General features: G+C 51.0%; 1 protein-coding gene across 1 annotated transcript; it reads left to right on the top strand.

Annotated features, from left to right (window-relative positions):
- Nucleotides 1-12,439: 12,439 nt before the first annotated feature.
- LOC123035276 (lymphocyte antigen 6E-like) lies at nucleotides 12,440-16,143 on the top strand. Its single transcript, XM_044453272.1, has 3 exons — nucleotides 12,440-12,491; nucleotides 15,379-15,498; nucleotides 15,935-16,143. Exons 1-3 carry the CDS (start codon nucleotides 12,440-12,442, stop codon nucleotides 16,141-16,143), a joined length of 381 nt encoding a protein of 126 aa, XP_044309207.1.
- Nucleotides 16,144-23,911: the final 7,768 nt, after the last annotated feature.

Genomic DNA, 23,911 nt, shown 5'->3' with positions numbered 1-23,911 from the left:
GCCTCGTGGGCCTGTGTTCACATCGGGGACGCTTGCGCTGGCAGGTTGAACGGGCGACCTGTCCCGGAGGACGGACCTCCTGCTCCCATGCTTTAACCTTCTTCCCTGCATCTCTGGGGAGGAGGGGATGGAGCCCAAAGAGATCTAGGTTCTATCATCCTTGGATGGGTGAGGAACTTTGGGTTTATGATGTCCATCCTTGAGATATGGGACTCAGCCGGGCACTGACTGCTTCCGGCTCCACCAGGTGCCTCTCTGATCTGGGAAACACCTCCCCGAACTTCTCAGGCTCTGCTTTCTGAGCTTTGGGGACCTGGGATCCCTAGATTAGATAAGCAGGAAGGCACGGTGAGAGAATGCAGACTTTTGACATAGTGCTACACAATATTCTGATACGCGAATTAGCAAAAACTGGGCTAGTGGGAAAAACTATTAGGTGGATCCAAAATTTGCTGCTAAATCGGACACAAAGAGCGCTCATCAAGGGCACCAGATTGGATGGAGGTAACCAGTGGGGTGCAGCAGGGTTCATTCCTGGGCCCAGTGCTCTTCAGCATCTTATTAATGATTTGGAGGAGGAAGTACAAGGAAAGATAATCAGATCTGCAGATGATACAAAACTGGGTGGAATATCAAACACCCTAGAAGACAGAATGAAGATTCAGGGCGATCTTGATAAACTTGAACACTGGGCTGAAAGCAGCAGAATGAGATTCAACAAGGACAAGTGCCAAGTCCTCCACTTAGGAATAAGAAACCAAAGGCATCGATACAAGATGGGGAACATGTGGCTCAGCAGAGCCAAAAAAGAAAAAGACCTCGGAGTCATTGTGGACAACAGGGTAAACACGAGCCAACAGTGCGATGCAGCCGCCAAAAGGGCACATGCTATTTTGGGATGTGTTAACAGAAGTATTATTTCCAAATCTTAAGAAGTAGTAGTTCCCTATACTCCTCGCTAGTCAGACCTCAGCTGGAATACCATGTCCAGTTCTGGGCACCAAGATTTAAGGAAGATGCAGCTAAATTAGAAAGGGTCCAGCGGAGGGCAACAGAAATGATGCAGGGTTTGGAGACACTGCCCTGTGGGGAGGGATGGAGAGAACTGGGCATGTTCAGCCTTGAGAAGGGAAGACTGAGGGGGGACATGGTATCCCTCTAAAAATACCTCCAAGGCTGCCACAAAGAGGAAGGGCAGGATCTCCTCTCGCTGGCGCCAGAGTGCAGGACGGGGAATAATCAGTCCAAGTTGCGACAACCCAGGTTCAGGCTGGACATCGGGAAAAGCTTCCTCACTGTCAGAACAACACAACAGTGGGACCAGCTGCCTGGAGAGGTGGGGGGCTCTCCCACACTGGGGACCTTCAGGAAGAAACTGGGCAGCCCTCTGAGTGGGATGGTGTGACGTGGTGACCAGCAACAGCGGGGGGGGGGGGGGGCGGACGCCCAACGGCCTTCTGGCCCCTTCCAACCCAACTATGATTCTATGACTTGAAATGTGGGTCCACAGGATTGTCTCTTGCACAGTCCCTGTGTTTGCGGCCACATTTGCCAAATCTGGAGCTTGTGCACTTTACAGCCACCAGCTCTTTGCAAAATCATCTCGTCCCCGACCCTCTCCGTGCCTTGGGTGCTGGCGTGTGCTCACATGACCTCCCACAGGATGATGCCAGCACTGGAGTGCCTCTGTCCCTCGGCTCCATCCTGGCCGCTGGCTGACCACTCCTTTCTCCAGTTCCTGGTCTAGGTTTGTCAGTTGATTTTCCTCGAGGGGAGGGATAGTGCTTAGGGGATGTCTTCTGATGGCTGGGAATCTCTCCGTGTTTATGAATGAGATCTCCAGCTGAGCTGGGAGAAGCAGGTTCTTCTCTGGCTGAGGACAGAGGGCAGATTTAACTTAATTTTAATTTAATAAAAGATTTATATCCCATCCTTTCTGATGAACGGCTCAGGACGACTTACAATGATTTAAAATAAAATATAGTCTTACAATAGTACAATAATTAAAACAGGCGAGATTAAGCCAACCCAAAACGGCACTTCATCAAACCAAAGGAAGAAAGATGCATGAGGAGCACAACTGGCTTCTGCAGAAAGGCTGAGAGCAGCACGGAATGACACCAAACGAGAGGGAGGGAGGGAGCGCGAGAGAGCCAGCGCAAGGGCGCGGAGAGAGCCTCGCCAGCGTTCCCTGGGCCTGGAGCTGCTGGCTTGGAGGGCTGCCCAGGTTGCCTGCCAGGGCATCTTCTGCTTTGCTCGAGCACACAGATGCTTTGCTTGTGCAATCAAAAATAAAGAAAACAGGACAAAATTATCCGAAGAGATCCAACACACTCCCCGTCAGAGGAAATAAAAAGCACAGCAGTCCCTGGGAATTGGCACTGCTCAGAGAAGTGGGCAGACCCATTCCAGTTACGGGCTTTTTCCTTGGAATGGCTTTGCATGTGCGCGGGAGAATGCGCATTCTTTCTGGTCAGCTGCAGCTCCTGCTTTCCCGGTGGCGTCGCCAGCTGCGGGACAGGCCCCCCAGCACATGCGGCAGGCTCGGTCTTCTCTGCCATGGAAGGGAAATTATCAGGAAAGCTCTGCTGATCCAGGTTTTGCCCCGGAAGATGCAGGTCTAAAGGCGAGCCCTGCGGGAAAAGGAGCCAGCCATCCCTGTGAAGATCAAGGGATGGTGGTGGGGTGGGAGGAGGCGAGAATGCCGCTTGTCCTCCTCCACGCTCCATGCTCAGGCCTGCTGCGCATTGCCTGCCAGCATAACTTCAGCAGGACATGCTCCGGTTCTCTGCAAATACTAGATCCAGGTACACAGGTGTGGGGCGGGCAGACTCTCCTAATCTCTCAGGGCCGGTGTCAACAGGTGGTACATGCATGCGAGGACCCACGCCCCAGCAGGGCCCCACTGGCAGCAGCCACTGGAGCTGCTCCTTCCCTGCCCCACTGCAAGGGGTCTCTTCGCGCTGCAGCCCGGATTATGGTGGTTGTGAGAAGAAGGAGCACCTGGGGCTGGTGGTGAGCAGGGCAGCTCCTGGGGGCGTCTGCAGGACCCACAGAACTTGGGCTTGGCACTGCGTGTCCTGTGGATGGCCCCGTTTTCCCCGCACCCGCACCCGGGGAGCCTTTTCCTCGAGACTATCCAAGATGCCAGCTGGGTGTGCCAGTTCAGCTTCTCCAGGATGCTTCTGCCAGGCGGGGCAGAACTAGAAGCGGAGAAGATGCAGAAGCAGCAGAAAGGGCCCCACTGAGATGTCGTGGCCCCGGGGCTCCTTGCTCTTGCAGGCAGCTTTCCACAACCTGGTGCCCTCCAGATAAGCTGGGCTAGAGCTGCTGGGCCAGTCTGCTCTGGGGGTGGGGGGGGGGGGCAGGTAGGTGGAAGGAGAGCGCTGCTTCCCCTGGCCAGGACATGCCGGACTCGGGACACGCTTCTCTTTGCACGCTTGTGATGCCTCATGCACAGCTGTGCACGGCCTTTGCACAGCCTCGTCCTCCGGGGTCTCCGGAGCATTCCGGCCATTTCCATAGCTTTTTTTTAGAATAAGAAAGAGTGGCATTGCATGGGATGCTGCCCTGATTCCCTCTGAAAGCCCCGGGGCCTATTTGTAGCGCCTCCTTGTGGTTGTGCAACGGGGCAGGGAGAGAGGCAGACAACTCCTGGGGAAAAAACTTTGTGCAAAGGGCAAGAGAAGAGAAGCCCTGAGTCTCGGAAGGAAACGGGAAGCCCTGCACTCCGAGTCTAGCAGGCCCTGCAAGGAACCACAAGATGCCTTTTCATGCTTCCTGACGCCCACACTCCCCCACCCAGCAGCCGATCAGCTTTTCACCCCCGCCCCCCAGCATGCTCAGTCTTTGCTGACCTGTTTCGGGACTCCCCTTCCGGTGCCGTTTTCGGGCATTTCAGCCTCGGAAGGCCCCATGAGAAGCATGGCCCTTCCTCCAGGGAACGCTGCCTCGGCATGGGGCGGAACAAGCAGGGGTCTCTGGCTGGCCAGGAGAGCGTTCGTGCTGCAGAAACTTTGTGTGTGGCAGTGCGGGGGCACCTTTAGTCTCCTGACCCCCAGAATCCTGAGCGGAAGGTTTATTTATTTATTATTTATTAAAACATTTCTATGCCGCCCCATTCGCCGAAGCCTCGGGGCGGCTCACGACATAAAATAAAATACAAAAATAACAATATAAAATAAATAACAATATAAAAGATTGTCCTGGGCGAAAGAGTGGCCGGCCCTTGGCTTCCCGCTTCCTTTTGGATTTTGCGGGGGGAGGGGGGTCATGCTCAGGCAGCAGCACATGCGTCCCACCCACCCCTGCGAAGCCCTTCCTACTCAGCAGTGTGGCATTTCCCAGGCAGCCAGCCCCCTTTTTTGCCCCGGGCTCCATCTCCGGGGCAAAAGAGGCGTCGAGGCTCCAGGCTTCCTTACAGAAGTTGGGCATTCCTGTTCTAAGAAGCAGCATTTTTTTGGTGCCAAAGTCAACAGGGGGAGGTGGGGAAGAAGCATCCACACCAGGCACCAGCCTGACCGGTAAAGGTGCTCTCCATGGTGCCGAGTCCAGTTTCTGCACTCACAGAGAGCTCCTTGGAAGTTCAGACTAAAAGCTGGATCCATCACCCTGCCGATATTGCAGGCATCAGCCTCCACTGAAGGAGTGTGAAGTTTTGCCCTGTTTCGCCAGAAATAAGACCTAACCAGAAAAGAAGGCCTAGCATGACTTTTCACGTTGCTCGTAATATAAGTCCTACCCCCAAAATAAGCCCCAGTTAAGATCGTCAGCCAGACGGACACATTCAGTACATCCGTTGCAGCACAATTTGGGGTTTGGAGAGCTATGACGATGTTCCACAAGAAGATGACATGACTGTATTTGAATAAATGTAGATTGTTGTGCATGAAAAAACAAGACACCACCTGAAAATAAGCCCTAGTGCGTCTTTTGGAGCAAAAATTAATATAAGACCTGGCCTTATTTTGGGGGAAACGGGCACAGAGCCTCAAGCACGGGGGCTGAACTGGTCCCAGTCTGGGCACACCCCTTCCGCAGCCACCAGTCATTGCGTGCCTTCCTGACTTTTGGGCAGTCTCTCCACAGTCTGAGAGGTTGCCAGGGGCTTGCCAGGGACAGCAGAGGCTTACGGGAAAATATGCAGGATTCTTCCCATGCCAGGACAGTAGCCTATTTCTGCTCCATCCATCAGGGGGCGCCTTTGTACAAGCACCGTTTGGGTGCATGTTCTTGGCTAAGGCAGGCCGAGAGAGAGTTCCATTTAAGCCCAGAACTTGCTCTGTTTGCACCGGTAGATGGGACCACTTCCTGCAGGACAGACCTGCACATGCCTAGCTTGTGAGTCCTGTACATGGATTTTTAGAAAAACGCATTCTGAAAGAAAAAGTGCATTTTCCTGTTTCAGTTAACGGGGAAAAGTGCACCAAATGTATTCTTCTTCTGTCCAAACGTGATGTGAGGTAGAGAAGTTGGCAAGCAGGAGTGGGGGTGAGTGGGCTGAGCCTTCAGGCAGAACTCGGGGAACTTCAATGAATCCAAACCTCCTTGATTCTCGTCACCCCACCTTTGACTCTCCTGCAAATCACCGTTTGGATTACAGGCGAAACCACAACAAATATTTGGAATGCTCCTCTCCATCTTTGGGTGCAGAGCGGTTCGTATATCCTTTAGTAAATAAATAAGGCTGATCTTTGAGTTGGACACATTTATGATTTGGGGAAATGGGTTGGGAAGGAATGACTTGCGTATCATTTGTGGTTCGGTAAGTTTTCCTGTGTGTAGTCGCTGTGAGGCTGCAATGTGTCTGACTAAGCCTTGTTGTGTTACTGTCAGAGGGCTGAGTAAGGGTTGCCAGGTGATGTTCGGAAGGGATGCTGGAGAGAGGCAATTACAGCCGGACTCCCCGCCTGTGTGGATCAGCTCTGGGTTCCCCTGCAGACGCCTGAAATAAGAGCAAATCCTAAGCAGAGCAAGTGGACGCCTGCAGGCAGTGACAGGCAACGGACGGTGGCAGCAAGCGGCAAAATAAGCTCAAATAAACCATACACATGAAAACCCCATGGACAGGACCAAAAGGCAGAAGGATATGACGCTGGAAGATGAGCCCCTCAGCTCGGAAGGTGTCCAATGTGCTACTGGGGAAGAGCAGAGGGCTAGTACTAGTAGCGCCAGAAAGAATGAAGCGACTGGGTCAAAGCCGAAAGGACACTCGGCTGCCGATGTATCTGGTGGTGAAAGGAGAGTCCGCTGCTGCAAAGATCTGTACTCCACAGGAACCTGGAATGTAAGATCCATGAATCAAGGCAAGCTGGATGTGGTCAAACAAGAGATGGCAAGACTGAACATCGACATCTTAGGAATCAGTGAACTAAAATGGACAGGAATGGGTGAATTTAATTCAGATGACCATCAGGTATACTACTGCGGGCAAGAATCCCTCAGAAGAAACGGAGTAGCCTTCATAGTCAATAAAAGAGTAGGAAAAGCAGTACTGGGATACAATCTCCAAAATGACAGAATGATCTCAGTTCGAATCCAAGGCAAACCATTCAACATCGCGACCCCATCACGACCCCATGGACAACATTCCTCCAGGCCTTCCTGTCCTCCACCATCCCCCGGGGTCCACTCAAGCTCACACCGACTGCCCCAGTGACCCCATCCAGCCACCTCATCCTCTGCCGCCCCCTTCTTCTTTTGCCATCAGTTGTTCCCAACATCAGGCTCTTCTCCAGGGAGTCCTTCCTTCTTGTTAGGTGGCCAAAGTACTTGAGTTTCATCTTCAGGATCTGGCCTTCTAAAGAGCAGTCAGGGTTGGTCTCCTCTAGGACTGACTGGTTTGATTGCCTTGCAGTCCAAGGGACTCACAGGAGTCTCCGCCAGCACCACAATTCAAAGGCCTCAATTCTTTGATGCTCAGCCTTCCTTATGGTCCAAATTTTACAGCCATACATTGCAACTGGGAAAACCATAGGCTTGACTATATGAATTTTTGCAGCAGGGTGATGTCTCTGCTTTTTAGTATGCTGTCTAGATTTGCCATAGCTTTCCTCCCCAGGAGCAAGCGCCTTTTAATTTCTTGGCTGCAGTCCCCGTCTGTGGTGATCTTGGAGCCCAGGAAAATAAAATCTGCCATTTCTTCCCCATCTGTTTGCAAGGAAGTGAAAGGATGGAATGCCATGAGCTTAGTTTTCTTAATGTTGAGGTTCAAGACAACTTTTGCGCTCTCCTCCTTCACCCGCATCAAGAGGCTCTTTAGTTCCTCTTCACTTTCTGCCATTAGAGTGGTATCATCTGCATATCTGAGGTTGTTGATATTTCTCCCAGCAATCTTAATTCCAGCTGGTGATTCATCCAGCCCCGCCTTTCTCATGATGTGCTCTGCATATAAGTTAAATAGGCAGGGCGACAGTATACAGCCTTGCCGAACTCCTTTTTCAATTTTGAACCAATCAGTGGTTCCGTGCCCAGTTCTCACTGTTGCTTCTTGACCCGCATATAGGTTTCTCAAGAGACAAATAAGATGGTCTGGTACTCCCATCTCTTTAAGAACTTGCCACAATTTGTTGTGATCCACACAATCAAAGGCTTTAGCATAGTCAATGAAGCAGAAGTAGATGTTTTTCTGGAACTCCCTAGCTTTCTTCATGATCTAGCATATGCTGACAATTTGATCTCTGGTTCCTCTGCCTCTTCGAAACCCTGCCTGTACTTCTGGTAGTTCTCAGTCCACATACTGCTGGAGCTGAGCTTGTAGGATTTTGAGCATCACTTTGCTCACATGTGAAATGAGTGCAATGGTGCAGTAGTTTGAACATTCTTTGGCATTGCCCTTCTTTGGGATGGGAATGTAAACTGGCCTTTTCCAATCCTGTGGCCACTGTTGAGTTTTCCAAATTTGCTGGCATATTGAGTGTAGCACTTTTACTGCATCGTCTTTTAAGATTTTGAATAGCTCAGCTGGAATACTGTCATAATAAAAAGACATTCTATATACTTGTAAAATCATGTATTTCTTTTTCCCCTCTCCTGATTTTCAAACCCCATGTTCTCCCCAGCAGTGATGAGATTTGCACCGAAACTTAGGGCATGAGGATTCCTGGGAGGGATGGCAAATGCCGTCCTTGTCCCTGCCAGTCACGAGGTCCCAGTGCTTTGTCCCTGCAAGCCCTGGCTGCAACGCAGCGCTGCCCTGTTCCACACTGGCTGTTCTGCTGTGGCCACGGAGAGCTACATGTCCTGGAGCAGGAGGATTTCAAGCTAAGGGAAGAGGAGATGGTCCCTTAGACGGAACCCGGTCCTAAGAGATGAAAACTTCTCGGGCCCAGAATATCAGCCTGGGGACAAGGGGCTAAGCAGTGGGTGATTCCACCTTTAGATGCAGCAGAGATGGGCTTGATGGCCAGCAGGTGGCTTGCCTGCCAGGTGTGAAAGGGCAGGACGTCACATGGAGGCTTGACAAAGTCGTCTGGGCTTCCCCAGTCGGTGTCCTTCAGGTGGGTTGGATGGCAAACAGATTGCGAGAGAAGGTTGTGATTGCAGAACATTCCCGCACCAACATCATAGAAAAGTGCTGTTTTGAGGTCCTGGAAGAAAAATATTTCTTGCCCAAGAAGGTGATGGCAGTCCAGGACTCCAAGGTTGTTTTTTTCTGAATCACTTCTTGTTCTATGGCCAGGATCAGCTGTGGGGGTGGATGAGATAATGGTGCAAGGAGGAAGAGTTTAGATTTCTTGGGTGCTCCGGGACATTCTGGGACAAGTCAAGCTGCCATGGACAGGATGGGCTCTGCGTGAACTGAAGGCACTGTGGGTATGTTGTTTTGTTGTTTTATTTTTGTAAGTCATCCAGAGACTCTGGTATTGGATGGCATATAAATACTTTAAATAAATAAATAAATAAATAATTCCAAAGGTTGCAGAGCAACATGTAATCTAATTTCCAGAGGGAATCCAACAGGAACCACCGGGAAGCCTCCAGGTTGTGAGTCACCCTTTGGAATGAGGGCGTGGATGCTCGGAGTCATTCTCCCGGGACTAGGCAGGGCTTCTCAGTGAGAAAGCTGTTGTTGAGGTTGAGCAAACAGAAACAAAGAGCTGCCACGTAAAGTCATGGAAAACAATGCAAGGAAATTGAGGGAAACATATACTGTTGTGTATATGCCACAGCCAGAGGCCAAAACAAAGGCTCTGCAATGCTCAGCACTCAAAGGCACATAAGGATAATGGCACCTGTTACAAAGGTGCACATCAGTGGGACATGAGCATCTCTGGAGGTGGAATGTCCTAAGATTGGATGGGGAAGGGCAAGTGTGCAAGGGGGTGGATGGCTCTTTCTCTCAAAGAAGCCCTGGAACAGCCAGCTAGAAGATGTAGGAGGACGGACCGTGGGAGGAATGCTGGGCCAGATGAGTGATTTTGTGTTCGTGATGCACCGTTGCTGCTTCTGCCCACAGCTCTGGGAATGACTGGGATGGAAAAGGAAACCAGGGAGGCAGCTGCAGGAGACAACGTAATAATGCGGTATCGTCTTGTAGGAATAGGCATCTTCGGCTGTCCCCACCTCAATCGTGTAAAAATGCACTCAGATCTCGACAAGGACACGACCAACTTGGGTGTGATAAATGGCCGCTTCTTGCACACTTAGCCAGTGTGGCGCCATCCAGGGTGGGAAAGGCATCAACATAACAGGGTACAAACACATCCAGCACAAAACAAGGAATTGTGGGCAACTTGGAGCCTTCTAGATGTTTGTCCCGGGACTCCGCTCACGGACCACAACGGGCTACGGCTGAGGGGAGTTCCGTGCCAAGCATCCGGAAGGGCACAGGCTGCCCACCCTGGGCCTAGTGGCTGCCCCAGGGGCCTTCATGAAAAGCATAATGAAGACCAGAGTGGTCAGAAGACAAGCCTCGCTGAAGGTGGACCTGCATGGCTTCAGCCAAGGAAAGACTGACCTCGCCTGCCTTTCAGAATTAGTGCTGGCACAGGAATAGATCAGGGTCGGACAACCTGTGCGCTCCATATGTTGTTAGACTCCAGTTCCCATAAGCCCCAGTTAGCATAGCCAATGGTCAGGGAGAATGGGAGTGGTAGTCCCACAACATCTGGAGGAACATAGCTCCTTCACCTAGTGTGGAGAAGGTGGTCTGAAACTGCTGGACACAGTCCCGCAGCAAAGCTGAGTAAACTTGGCAGTCCTAGAATAAGAGGGTGGAGGAAGTAACTGATGAACTGGGGACTGGTGAGCTTCCCTGGGGACCCCGTCATAAGAATGCCATGATAAGGAAATGTGGACCTCTTTGGACAACGCTTGCTGGCGAAACTGTTCTCATGATGTGCCGTGTAGCTTTTGCTTTCCATTTATGTCACCCCACTTACTTTCACAGTTCCGTCCAAGTTGCTATGAGCATTCCCACGTCCGGGCAGAGCTCTCCGTATTCCATTCTGCCTCATTCCTGAGGCCACAAGCAAGTCCTAGAGCCAGATTAGTACACGTTTCTTCTCTGGCAGCATAATGGGATCCAAGTTTCAGTCTGACACATGCTGGGAAAGCAAAGAGTCCAGGGGCCAATTTTTACCCAGTGGAAACTTGATTTGAGCCAAAGGAGCAACGTCATCCTTAAATAGTATGCGTACTTTCCAAAGGAGTCCAGCAGGCTCTGGAAAGGATTAGGGAGAGGTAGGTGTTACATAATGCTTTCAGTGTGGAAGAATGCTCCTGTCTTCAAGGTGGAAGATGAAAAGCTGTGGGGCCTAGTCAGGGGAGGGGGTCAGGATGTGGGGCAGCTTTGCAGCTTCTAGTTGGCCTTGGGCCTTCAGCCTGACAGTTTAGCACATTCAGTCTGGAGTGTCTTGTGGCTGTGTAGACATTGTGATAAGACTCTACTCCAGGTGTCAAAAGAACAAGCTACTGCAGAACTGACAAAGACAGACTGACATTAGATATAAAATTAGCCAAACAATATTTGGATACAGGTACCCATTTAAAACCAGCCTAAAATACCTCCATGCCCCAGCGCATTTAGCCAACTCCAATAAAAAGGGTTTTAATCTATTTAATAAAACCACAAAGGGTGATGAACCTGCAGTCTGAGTGACTGTGGTCTAATGGTTGTCTGATTGTTCTGCCTCTTGTCTGAATGATGGCTCAGTATCCCAGTGCTGTGGAAACCACACAGCACTGGCAGTGTAAAACCCCTGGGAGGTTGTGGCATAGGCCAAGCGCATAACCACTCCTCCTCCTCCTCCTTCAGAAAGAGGCTGAAGCACAACGCCTAGGAGGAAGAACAACACTGAAGTGGGGCCACCTCAGGGTGCGGGCGGGGGGGCCTGGGGAGTGTGGCTTCTACAGTCCCTGGGTCTCGATGGCTTTCGCCAATCCACTTTTCGGAAATTGGGCATAGGAGTGTAGATGTTCAGCCCCCAGATAAACTTCCCTTTTCGTACATGCTGTGTGGAAGGCAGTGAAACACGATCGATTGAAGGAGCTCAGGAAACTCTCCAGCTGCAAGCGCAGGGGGACGAATTTATCCAGGTTTGACTAAAATACCCCATCAAGCTTTCTGAAAGCCAGGAGTCAGGGCAGGGACCCTTCTTGGTGGAGAAGAGCTCTTCGCCATCATGCTTTTATCCCGCTCTTCATTCTTTCTTCTTTTGTAGTTATCTGCCCTTTGCATGTGCATAAAAGTGAGCTAACAATTCCAAAATCTTTTTAACTATGCAACAATTAAAAAATAAATACACTTGGTTGTATCCTGTCTGCAAATTCCAGCTTCCCCATCTTGAGGCGGACTCCAACTCTCATCAGTCTCAACCTGTGAGCTACCTGATTGCCAGCTGGCATGTTAGCCGGGGATGATGGGAGTTGGATTCTGACTCAGGTGGCTGAGGAAGGCTGCTTCAGTGGCACATCCTTAAAAAGGAAGCCTATCTTTAATCCATTATGGGGGGAGATGGCACCATTTGCCATTAAATCGTGATGTCAATTGGCATTGGATTGCTTGATCTCTGAGCTTCCTTCCAGCTCTGTCATTCTGTGATTAAACATTCCCCTTGCTTAGACCAGCCAGAGATGTGCATGGAGTGCTCCCCCACACATTTTGGGGATCATCTAGTGTGATCTTCGCGGGGCTTCTGCACACAGAAGGAAGCGCTCCGACCTCCCATTCAGTCTAAGATGCCCCATCCGTGCATCTTGCCCTGGCTAACCTGCACACTGTGTCATGTAAGGAGCACTAAATTGCTTTGGCAACCTGGGTAAACCACACCTGCTTCCCACTGGATCCTCCCACGGCTAGTCTCGTGTTTGCTCCCCGTGTTTTCTCTCAAACCCTAAAATTACTGGGATCATAGCAACACCAGGAAACACCCCCAGAGGTATAAATCAGCACCTCCAGTGGTGAGATCTTGTCCAGGTGCCAGAGAACTCCGCCACCATGAAGACTCTGCTCACTGCCTTGCTGGTGGCCATCCTGTGCATGGGAAAAGGTAAGGCAAGCGTGGCTAGACTGGAGAGGGGCTGCTGGGAAGACGGGGGAGCCTGGAAGAGAGAGGGAATGGTAGCGCAAAGTGAGCGGGCAAGCAAAGTGGAAGCGGGACCGAAAGTGCGAGCCGGGAGACCAGCGACTGCCATGATCAAGCTCTGCGACATCGTCAGGTTCCCTACAAAAGCCTATTCTGAGCGAGGGTGAAGCTCTCTGGCTTGGCTTTGTGAGGCCACCACAATTTCTACCACAATCCTGCAGTGGTGGGGTGAATTATGCTCTGACCCAGGTGGCACCTTTCATCACAAATGCCAAGCAAAGATGACAAAGCATTAGAATTGGACTGTTGCAATCCGGTGCACATTTACCTAGGAGTAAACTGAATGATACGGGGCTTACCTGGAATAGATATGCATAAGAGCAGGCTGGAACAATTGAAAATGTCAAGCAAGACAGGAGGCGATGGGTTTTGGTGGGCAGATTTGGTACATTACTGGAATGGGATGGATTCTTTGGGTGCCACCTCTGGTCAGGTACATTTAACAGATCCCAAAGCTGTAACTCATCAGAAGAGAAAGAGAACCAACAGAGCTCCCATAATTGCTTGCATCAGATATTGGACAGCGTATCTGGGCCCCTCTGTGTCTGCTTCTGCCGTGCCGTCCCAACCCGACCTCTGTCCATTCTCATAGGGTGGGAACAACCTCATGCGCAAACCTGCATCGGGCTGGTTTCCACTTTACACGAAAGGTGGAGCTGGGGTGGGGGGCGACCCCCCCATTCACTTGGGGTGACTTGTGTGCACCCCCCCTCACACGCAAGACGCCTCTTGTTCCTTGTCTGACCACGAGCGAGCCAGCGAATGCCAGCAAGCAACTTCATATTTCAAAGGCCCTTTCCCGTAGGTGCACACTGACGATCAAGAGTGAGCCCGTCTCCAGTCGGGACTGGCTGCCTCGTTCATCATGCACAGTGAATTTATACACACAGCTTCATGCACTGATTAGTAGCAGATAAATTCACAGCAGAAAACGTTCAGTTACTTTTGTACGTGGTTATCCTGACCTGCAGTTCTGGAGTTAAAACATCTGGTTCCAGGTTCATCTTTGCACATTCCGACCTTCTTGGTGGAGGTTTATCTTATATTTTCAACTCTCTTAGGTCTCTCTGATAGAACCCTAAATAACTGATCCTTGTTGCTTGGTCATCAGGAAAAAATTATATTCTTCGCAAGTGAGCCCCTGAACTGGGAGGGTTATTAGCTGCAGTCATGCGATCTTACCCACCTTGCCTCGCCCCTTGCATTTTATCTGCCCTCTAAATAAAGCACTGGGGGGGGGGGTTAGGGAAGGAGGCTGGGGCACTGATAGGAATCAGCATAGGTAGACAGTCCAACACTTCCTAGCCCCCCCCAGTATCCCCCCCGAGGTGCATTGGTGAGGCAGCTGGTGCAGTTTTTCCCACGCCAGCCACAAGGGGTACGGGCAGTCCCCACATGGAGGCCATCGGACCTCGGTGCTGGGATTGAGGAGACGGCTCTCCAGATGTTGTGTGGGGGTCCCAGTCGTGGACAGGAAGGGCTAGGTGGTCCCAGTGCCAGGTGGACAGACAGACTTGTCTCCGTGGCAAGTTATGTAGGAGTGAAGGGGAGGTGATGCTGAAAACTTTTGCTGGAGGGGGGTTTGCTTGCAACCAAATTCACTGCCTACATCCTCAGTGCTTTTGGGGAGAGAGAAAAGCGCGAGATCCCCTTTCGTTGCTTTTCTGTGTTTTTATTTGGTTATGATTTTTTCTGTTTGGAACTGTTTGTAGCTGCCTGGTTGCCTTCAGAAGGGTGGCAGAGAAACAAACAATCACATGTACCAAAAACAGAGACAAAACTGAAAAGTGTTGGAACAAAAGTATCTATTTACCAGGTGGTTTTCTCCAAAATTTAGGGGCATGTCTACCCCACTTTTCTTCTTTGGGTTGCAATTTCTAATGCAGCCTGGGGTCCTCCAGACGTGCTTGACCACAACTCCCATCAGCCTCAGCCACTATGGCCATTGGCCATGTGAACAAATTCCAAGTGCAGTTTCCATTTCAAAACCAAAACAAATCCAAAATCCAGCTAGCTTGCTGCCAAATTTGTGCGTGGGCACCTCTTCCTCCTCCGCTTGTGCAAGGAAAACATCCTCCTGGCTTCTCGCTTTCCATTCCTGCTCTTGCTAATTGCTTTGTTGATGCAAACGGGTTTCGTCAACAGAGGTGTCGCTGTCCCTGCCACGATGCTGTCCGACTGCTCGTTCATCCTGAGCTTCCCTTCCAAGAGGGTGTGGCAACCGCCCGCCAATTTGAGCCTAATGAATGCTCGGGAGATGTGCTCAGACACGGCCAGCTGGTCTGCTCTCTCAGGTTTCGTCACATCACATAGCTTGCCCCGAAGGCTGCTGAGAGGCTGCAGGCTGCATTTAGGGAGCGCTTCGGCCCCCGCCTAAATGGTTTTGACCTGCAATCCCTTGAGGGGCTTCTCCCCGAGTTGATTGTTCCTATTCCTTGAGCTGGATCCTTCGGCAGAGGGCACTAAACTGGTGCTCCCCAGATATTTTGGCCTTCGACCCCCATAGGCTCCAGAGAAGATAAACACCCTTGATACTTCAGGCGAGTCTTTTCACTGATGGCCAAGATGAGCAGCTTGCCATATTTCTCCGAAGCCTTTCCTAACCAGATGGCCAGGACCACAGCTCCCATCATCCCTGGCCAGTGGCCCTGCTCAGACTGTGCCAGGTTCTGAGGCACTTGGGGTTTTGTAGGTCCAAGTTGGACACACGAAAACAAGCGTGAACAATCACCTGGAAGCAGATGCTTGTGCAAACACATTTGTTCTGCTCCCCTGCCTTCTCTTTGCACAGTCCACGCACTCTGGTGCTACAGATGTGAAAATGAGCCTTCCAACTGGAACTGCATAAAACTGGTGAAGTGTGCCGAAACGGACAGCTACTGCTCCACAACAGTGACCACCTCAAGACAGGGTAGGCACCACCCCGTCTTCTTTCTGAGCCCTAAAGCCGGCTGTCAGCTCCGGTTTCTCTGCAAGCCTCCAACAGCTGGCTGAGCGCCTGGGAGGCCACGGAATGTTGTCGAACGTTCCAACTGGGGAGCGAGAGGCGACAGCCATGCTGTGCGGAACGCCATGGCTCGAAAGGCAGCTTGGGCTGTGGGAGGGATGCTCTGGCCCAAAGAGAACGGGGGGAAGTGCCAAGAAGGGTGAGGGGGGGAAGGCCGAGAAAGTCCTACAGCCCAGCCATTAGAGGACATGAGTCCAAAAAGGGAGATCACACCCCTCTCCACCAGGAAGTGTGTCCAGAGGGGTGGGATCTCACATTTCGGTTCAAAATAACTTGCCAGATCTTTATCTCTAGGCCCCTGGCCTTGTGTATGACTGTTGATTCCATTTCCTGGCTCCAGGTAAGGACACCGACTACCGGCTCAGCAAGGGCTGCGCTCCCACCTGCACGGAAAACAACATGGTCACAAGCCTAGGGTCCGTTTCCACGTCATGCTGCCAGCGCTACGGGTGCAACTTCAGCGGGGCCACAAGCGTGAAAACCAGCAGTGCGGTGATGGTTGTGGGAATCCTGGCCAGTTTCTTCTACATCTTCCGATCGGGGTTGTAAAGTAAGGGGTTGAGAACTCAAATTTCCCATTTAAAAGATGAGCAGTGCTTCTCCTTCCCTTGCCCCACCCGCTAAGGCATCCGAGTGGTTTGCTGGCACCCATCTTTGTCCTCAGAGCTGAAAAGGCGGATGGGGCACGGTTCGATCCGCCTCTGTGGAAAGTCCAGCTCTGCTTGCTTCGTGCTGCTGCAGGAGCGTCTCTGTGTAAAATTAATTTCCTTTGGCCTCTTGCTTTGCAACTTGCGAATTTGCAGATGGTCCGTGTCTCATGGATGCATAGAAAATGCTGCACTGGAAAATGAATGAGCAAGTTTTGTACTTTGCTGTTCTCAGCTTGCTGCCTCACAGGTGCCACCTTTATTGGTCGGCCCCCACCTCCCGTACAATTGATGCTCCATCTCCATCCACTCCAGAATTGTCCCCAAGGTGTCCCTCCTGCTGGGCTCAGGGTTCGTCTAGGCCAGAGTTCAGCTGGATCAATCATTGTTCCGGTTGCTGGTGCTAAGTACTCCTCTTCTAAGTGTGTGTCTGGGTGGCACGGAGTGGGGCATAGGGATGCCCAGGAGAGGACCGGAAGGGTTACCAAACTGCACTTCGTTGGGATCCCAGTGCGGCCCAACTGGTGCCAGGCTGGGCCCTTCAGGGGACGAACGTGTCTAGCAGGAGAGAAGACCAAGGCAGCACATTCTGACTGGTCGAGGCTGCAGCAGCTGCCCAGCGAGGGGAGAATTCGCTGGACTGACAGGAGCAGGGAGGGGTGGGGGAAGAACACACCTGAAAGCTGTAATCTAGCTTTCTCCAACCTTGCTGGGAGGGGTGATGGGAGTTGTAATCCAACACACCTGCAGGGTGCCTGGTTGGAGAGGGCTGCTGCACAGAGTGGCTTTGCTGCTCCTAGTATTGGGAGGAAGGTCCTTAGCAGTCCCCATCTGAGACAAATGTCTGAGACAATATCTGATGCACAATAGATTCCTGCTCTCCACTTTTTCTCCCAGCAACTGTTTCTGCTCTACTTGACCCAACATTCCTCTAAGTTCACAGCACTGCATGCTGCATATTTTTATACTTCTTGTGTCAAATAATGGAAGCTTTATTCTGCTGTTTTGTTCCTGTGATTTGGAGTGTTGGTCTGTTTGTTAATAAAGTTTACCGTTGAAATGCTGCAGTTGTGGTCTCTGCTGAAAATTCAGTTCAGGGCACCTTAAGGGCAGCATGGATCAGAGAACGGCTTATCATATTCTAACTGCTCCTTCACTTCCGGGGATTGCTTCTGCCAACCAGGCAGGATCCACAGAAAGTCTGCAGAGAGCAGTGAATTTAGAGGAATGCCTTAGACCAGTTAGATGCAGATTCAGGTCCCTTGGGCTAACCATGCAGACATATGCACGTGTGAACATACTTAGCAGAATCAAGGGGTTGTTATATGAAGGTCAAAGCCGGAGGGGGTCACCTTGTGCTCCTTGGAGTAAAGGTAGGAAATATTTATTTATTTTATTGAAAACTTTTTAAGATCATCTCATCATATTGGGACAGTTTGACAATAAGACAAATAAAATAAAACACAGCATCCTAATCAAATTCTTAACTAGTCAACAAGAAAACCCATATAAAAAACATTCAGACCTTAAAACATTGGGAAAATAAAAAGGTTTTGGCCTGGTGCTGAAAAGAATGAAGTGATGGTGCCAGGTGAACCTCTCTGGGGAGCGAGTTCCACAACTGGGGGGCCACCACAGAGCAGGCCCTTCTCCAGGTAGTCACGCTCCTAATCTTCTTCAGGGAGGGCTCCCGGAGAAGGGCCTCTGCCCCAATAGACACATAATGCCTTCCCGGCATGGCCAGTCAGGTGGCTTGTTTACCAAAAAGTCTGTGTCCCCTCGTGAAGCTCAAGGTGCCCATGGGAGAAATCCAAAGCAGTCACACTCATCAGAAGGGGGCAGCGGGGTCAAGTTCTGCGAAGCAGAGTTGAGTCTGGCAATGCAAGGTGGCAAGATCAGACCAGAGGAATCTCTCAGGACTCTGGACAGCTCTATGCTGGCTGGAAGGAACTCACCCAAGCAAAGCTGTTGTCTCAGCACTGTGCTGTTGTTTCTTGAGGATTTGTAGAGCCTGCCCAATCTGGACCTGATGTTAACCCCACCCATTCTGAGTTGTCTGTCCCTTAAAGGGCCATTGTGTGATCCTTCTTCCCCCTGCTGCTCTGATATTGGAGTTGTGGGGATCCCAGCACTGGGAATTCGAAGCAGGGACTCCCACTGAGTCCAGCAGCATCACATTCTCTGTCCTGAAATGTTCCAGATGGCAGGTGAAGGCTCACCAGATGATGCCATCTCTACCTTGGGGTCCTCCTCCAAATTAGGGAGGGTTGCAAGGACATGGCCAGAGAACTTCAAGCTGCTTTTCTCGGGGAACCTTCATTTCTGGCCAAGCCTGGAGAGGGTGCTCTCTCTGAAGCACCAATTGCCCCGGCCAACTCGCCAGCAAGCATCCTCTGCCCTTCCCCACCACACAACTGGCGGGATCTCAGCAAAACCCCCAGCTTCCCACATAACTCCATGCACTGGGGACTGAAGTGGTAGCACCTGTCCGAGAACGGGACCAGCTAGCATTTGGCTGAAAATGGCAAATTCCACGTTGATCCTTAGGGAAGAAGCCAACAGCAGTCGGGTCCAAGGAGAGGCTGCAACATTGGGCTGTTGCGAGCTTAGAAAGGTAAGGGGGACGCGTGGCAGGAAGGGACACGTGCTGTGGACATGTTGCCTTTCCCCTGCTCTCGAAATGCTTTGTGCCCACGGGGTCATGAAGCCCCGCGGAGAGGGAGCACTTCTTCACATAGCTAATATTATGGGATTCACTATCCCAGGAGGGTCATGATGGCCATCAGCTCTGAGAGCTTTTGAGGGGGGGTTGGACTAATCCATGGAGGAAGTGGCCTCCTAGGGCTACTGGACAGGGAGGCTGATCTATGACCACCACTAAAAGAGACAGTAGAGCTCTCAGTCCCAGTTGCTGGGGAACATGGATGAGCAGGTGCTAGAGTGGGTATGTCCCATGTGCAGGACTGAAGAAGCAGAAGAGGGAAGTACCAGGCAGAACGTTTCTCTGCCCTGCTAGTCAGAGGGGGCTGCGAACACTTTCAGCGGTAGAAGCCTTAACATCCTGCAACTTACGCAAAAGAACTACTATCTGTTGAACTGCAATCTTGAAACGTGCCGCCCACGATCCACCTGTGCAAAGTTTTGGCCCAGGTAGGCCCCACCTGCCACAGATACAGTAAAGGCGGACACGTTTGCCCTTTAGACACCAGGCTGTAGTTTGGCAGATCATACATTCCTTTCAAGTTCTGCAGGAAACAACTGATGTTAATTATCCTGGGTTTCATAAAGGTGTGTCTTTCCTTAATTTGGTGAAATACTGAGCAGTGGTTTGAAAGTTCTTCAGGCTTTTCTGCCCCATGAAAGCTACTGGCAGCAAATTCTGGCAAGGTCAGGCTGGGCATGTTTCATTCTGAAGCTGGAATGCTGCCAGTACTCCATCGCTTTGGATGAGCACGCTGATTCACAGAGGGATAGTAGGAAACCAGTCTACACAGATGAGAGAGAGAGAATTTCGACAACTGAGAGAGGCATTTTGCTGACAGCAGAGGGTGGAAAAGGAAAGGGCTATGCAGGAATTCTAAGCAGAATTATTCAGAAGTAAGCCTTTCTGAACATACAGAGAAACCTCGGCACATCTGTTCAGTTGACATGTCAGCTATCTCTCTCTGTGTGGTTTTCAGGCATTGCTTGCTTGCTTGTTTTCTGTCTTCCTTCCTAAAGAAATATCTTTTTCTTTCAAAAGAAATTTCCTTTTTTAAAGTGCGTGGCAAATCAATGATAAAAACCCTGTGGAGTTAAGGCCAGTGGCTCAGTCCAACAAACCCAGGCACTGGGAAGTGGAAGGTGCAGCAATATGCATGCATAAAGAGAAAACAGTCCCCCAGCTGCCTCCCAGCATGTCTGGCCAGCCACGTCACGAGCGGCACTTGCTACAGGCAGACGTGGCTGCGTGCCCAGGCAGATTCCTCCAGCAATACACATACACTCCCGCGATTCACAAGGCGAGGTGGGACCAGGACAACTTGGGCAGCTTTGCTGATCCCAGGCACTCCATCCTGCTCACCTGGATTTCTGCCTGAAAACTGCGGGAAGTTGCAGGTGCGTGAAAGGTAAGTTCAAGCCAGCACATTTCTGGCATGGCTCAGCATCTTTCATTGGGCAATGCGCCGGTTGTTGCGAGTGCATGTCATCAAGTCGTCTCCGACTTTGGTGGCTCCGGGAAGGAATGCCATCCAAAATGCCCTGTCCTTCCCAGGGCTACTCATTTGGGTAAATTAAAACTCCCGCTTTCCAGCAGCGCTGCCGTATCTGCACACACTGCTGTGGCTGGTAAAAGATCTTGGCCCCCTTTTCCCCGGCTCAGGATGAAGCGACCCTGTGGATGTGAGTCCCCCAGAGGGTCCTGTCCTTGACGGCCCTGCTCTGCTCTTGCAAACTCCAAGCGGCGGCTTCCCCCGTGGAACTGACCCATCTCATCCCTGGTCTTCCTCTTCCTCCTCCTCTTCCTTCTTTCAGCATTTTGGATGACTCTTCCTGTGTAGGCTAACCAGAAGTTGGAGATGACTTGATGACACACAACAGCATCCCGAGCTCCGGAACTGGGAGAACACGAGCTGCTGGGTGAGTCTATCGCATGTGCTTGGAACTGAATCACACAGAACCCTACAAGAGTAGCACTGGAAGGGACCAGTAACCCCCCGCTCAGCGCAGGGCTCCCAGTTGGACCATTCCTCTCAGATGCTGTTGTTAGATAAAAGGTGTCCCAGCAATTATCAGGGTAAAGTGAGCAAAAGCCATATAGAATCACAGAATCAGAGAAGAGTAGAGTCGGAAGGGCCCATGAAGGCCATCGAGTCCACCCCCTGCTGTTGCAGGACACCAAGTCACACCATCCCACTCAGAGGGCTGCCCAGTTTCTTTCTGGATGTTTCCAGTTGGGAGAGCCCACCGCCTCTCCGGGCAGCAATGCGACATGTAGAAGGACTCGTTAGGCTGAGCTGGACTACTCGTTGACCATGTAAAGAAGACTTGAGTGATTGACCACTTGGGATAGGCTCACAACTGCTTTGGGAGGGTGGTAACTGGAATGGAGAGCCACGTTATACAAGTTTACTGAACTGCGCCACAAAGGTGTGAAGACCACTTTGCTTTTAAGACAGAGGTTGTCACCCTTCAGCTGAAGTCTGCTAATAAAAACTAGTTTTGAACCTGTACATGTGTTTTTGCTTCTCTCTTGAAAACACTAAATTGGCATAAGTCCTCTCAGGAGAAGAATCTTAGGGTGTAATTTCCCCAACACTGTCCAGCTGCCTCTGGAAGGCTTCCCATGTGGGAGAGCCCGCCACCTCCCGAGGTCTTGGGTTCCACTGCTGTGCTGCGCAAACAGCCAGGGTTTTTCCCCCGATGTTCAGCCAGAATCTGCATTCCCGCAGAGGTCTGCTGACCTACCTACTCCTTCTACCTGTCTCCAGGTAGGTGTGAAGTTTGGAATCTTGTATCAAATGTGTTATATTTATTTTTAACTATTTGCAATGGATTTTATTATTGCAAGTGTTTATAAATTTCCTGCAGAATGCATATTAAATTAGATATGCAATGAAAGAAAGAAAGAAAAAGTTCTAGGACTCTGGAAGGCTGGAGGAATTCAGTGAGCAGAAGCATGTGAAGAGCTCTGGGGCAGCGAGTGCTACGCAGCTGCTCTGGGATGTGGAGGCAGATGGGGGCGAGGGAGCATCACCGTTTGGGAAGAATAAAGAAAGTTTATTTGTTTTTTTCTGGGGGGGGGGGTAGTCATGACCCTAGTAAAAATATTATTCAGGAATGTTGTTAGGAATGAGTAGTTTCTCCTGGAAAAAAACATTCTGGAAGGCAATCCAATGAACGCTCAGATAGAAAAAAATTCTGCAGCAGCAACTTCTTGCTGGCTGGGAAACATTGCAAGGCTTTTTGCTGTCTAAACAGGCTCGTGACCTGGGTTATGTTTTTAAAACAGCTTCACGTACATTGCACTTCTTTGAAGCTACAAGTTGGACACCTTTTGCCCGGTTAGGGCCCGAAAGGAGCAGAACTTTGGGAAGCATCACTGGAAAGATGCAGGACAGATGGGCGCAGAAGGTGTGAGTCATCTCAGAGGTTAGATTTCACATACGGATAACATTGTTTGTAGAGGCGTGTCTGCATTTTAAAGTATGGCTTCTATCCCGTCGTTATTTGTTTTTCGGCGCCAGGCGAAGACCTTTTTATTTAAGCAGTATTTTAAATGTTAATATTATTGAATTTTATCTGGCCAGGGTGGCTTGTTTTATATTGTATGTTTTATATCGTATATTTGTATTTTATTTTAATGTATATATTTTAAAATGTTATTTTAATTTATTGTTGTAAGCCGCCCCGAGGCTTTGGCGAATGGGGCGGCATAAAAATGTTTTAATAAACAAACAAATAAATAAATAAAGCAATGTGCGTGAAGAGAGCATGGCAAAGAGCAGCCTGGCATGGCCCACAGGACGCCACATGTGGCTTTGTGCACTGCCAACAGGCGTGTTTCTTCTTGGGGCTTCCTCCCCTGTTGCATTTGCAAATGAAAAATAAAACACGGAACAGCTTTCCCAAGCAGTATGTATTTGGGGCTATTTGCAGAGGCTGCGCAGAGTTCCATCTGCCAGACAGGTCGACCACATCCAGTGCCATGAATAACTGACAAGGCTCAAAAGAAAAGCTGCAGCGGATCATAGGCACCCCCGAGAGACTGCTGCATTCACCAGCCTCCTCTGGTGCAAACCTGGGTGTCACTTTGGCGGGGGGGGGGGGAGCCCTTCAGCCCATTCAGCATCACTAGGGGGATTCTCTGCAAAGTCCTGTCCACAGCCTGGGAGCCTGGCTGCTTGGGGATGAGGGGAGTTGTGCTCCACGCCCACAGAGGTCACTGACTCGGACGGGCCCGCTTTGGGTGCTTGTTCGAGTGCACAGCCGCTGAGCCCAGGGGAGGCCGCTTCGTGCCGGGCTGGCCGTTCCCCACGTACTATCTGGGGGGGCCCAGGTTGCACCAGGTACGTTCACAGCAGAAAAGAGAGTTCAGTGCCCGGTCCGGGTTCTCCTCTTCGGAGGGACACCTCTCGGCACACGTCTTGGTGATGAGCACCTTCGTGTCCATGCCTTGAGGAGGGGAGGGAAGGGAAAGGAGGCACAGATGAGGCCTTCAGCCACACAGCGATGGTGCGCAAAGTCCACCAGCCCCACCCCACCAGCCTTCTGCCCCCGTTCCTTCCTTTCCTACCATCCTTCTGGCGTCAGACTGTAAGCTCCTTGCAGCAGAGAGCCAGTCTTCTGCTTCTTGGTTCCTGTTTTTCATTGCATAGTCTCCAAAATGCCCTTGGTGCAGGTCCCAAAGCAAGGTGACTCCAGGAGGGGAAAGTCAGATGGCTTGGAACCTCGGGGTGTTGGCCGATCCATCCACAGCTTCCCCACACGGCCCTTACCTGCCAGGCCCACCTGGCACCTGCCTGGAGCTTTTGCGCTGACATCATCTCCCCTGAGAGAAGTCTGCCTCTTCCCTCCGACTCAGTCGCCTGACACTGACTGGGAGATCTTCAGGCTCACACCTTTGCAGAGCAGCCTGAAGGAAGCCCCTTCCTAAGCTGCAGGGACGGGCAAGCTGAGTGGCACCGTGC

This window comes from Varanus komodoensis, unplaced genomic scaffold (assembly GCF_004798865.1).
Source record: "Varanus komodoensis strain SLA01 unplaced genomic scaffold, ASM479886v1 scaffold78, whole genome shotgun sequence".
Taxonomy (NCBI): domain Eukaryota; kingdom Metazoa; phylum Chordata; class Lepidosauria; order Squamata; family Varanidae; genus Varanus; species Varanus komodoensis.
Note: the sequence above shows the minus strand (reverse complement) of the source record. Positions and strands in the feature narration are given on the sequence as shown.

Coding starts and splice junctions, on each gene's coding strand:
- LOC123035276 (XM_044453272.1), top strand. CDS start 12,440: ATGAAGACTCTGCTCACTGCCTTGCTGGTGGCCATCCTGTGCATGGGA. Junction 12,492..15,378: donor CATCCTGTGCATGGGAAAAG/GTAAGGCAAGCG, acceptor CTCTTTGCACAG/TCCACGCACTCTGGTGCTAC. Junction 15,499..15,934: donor AGTGACCACCTCAAGACAGG/GTAGGCACCACC, acceptor TCCTGGCTCCAG/GTAAGGACACCGACTACCGG.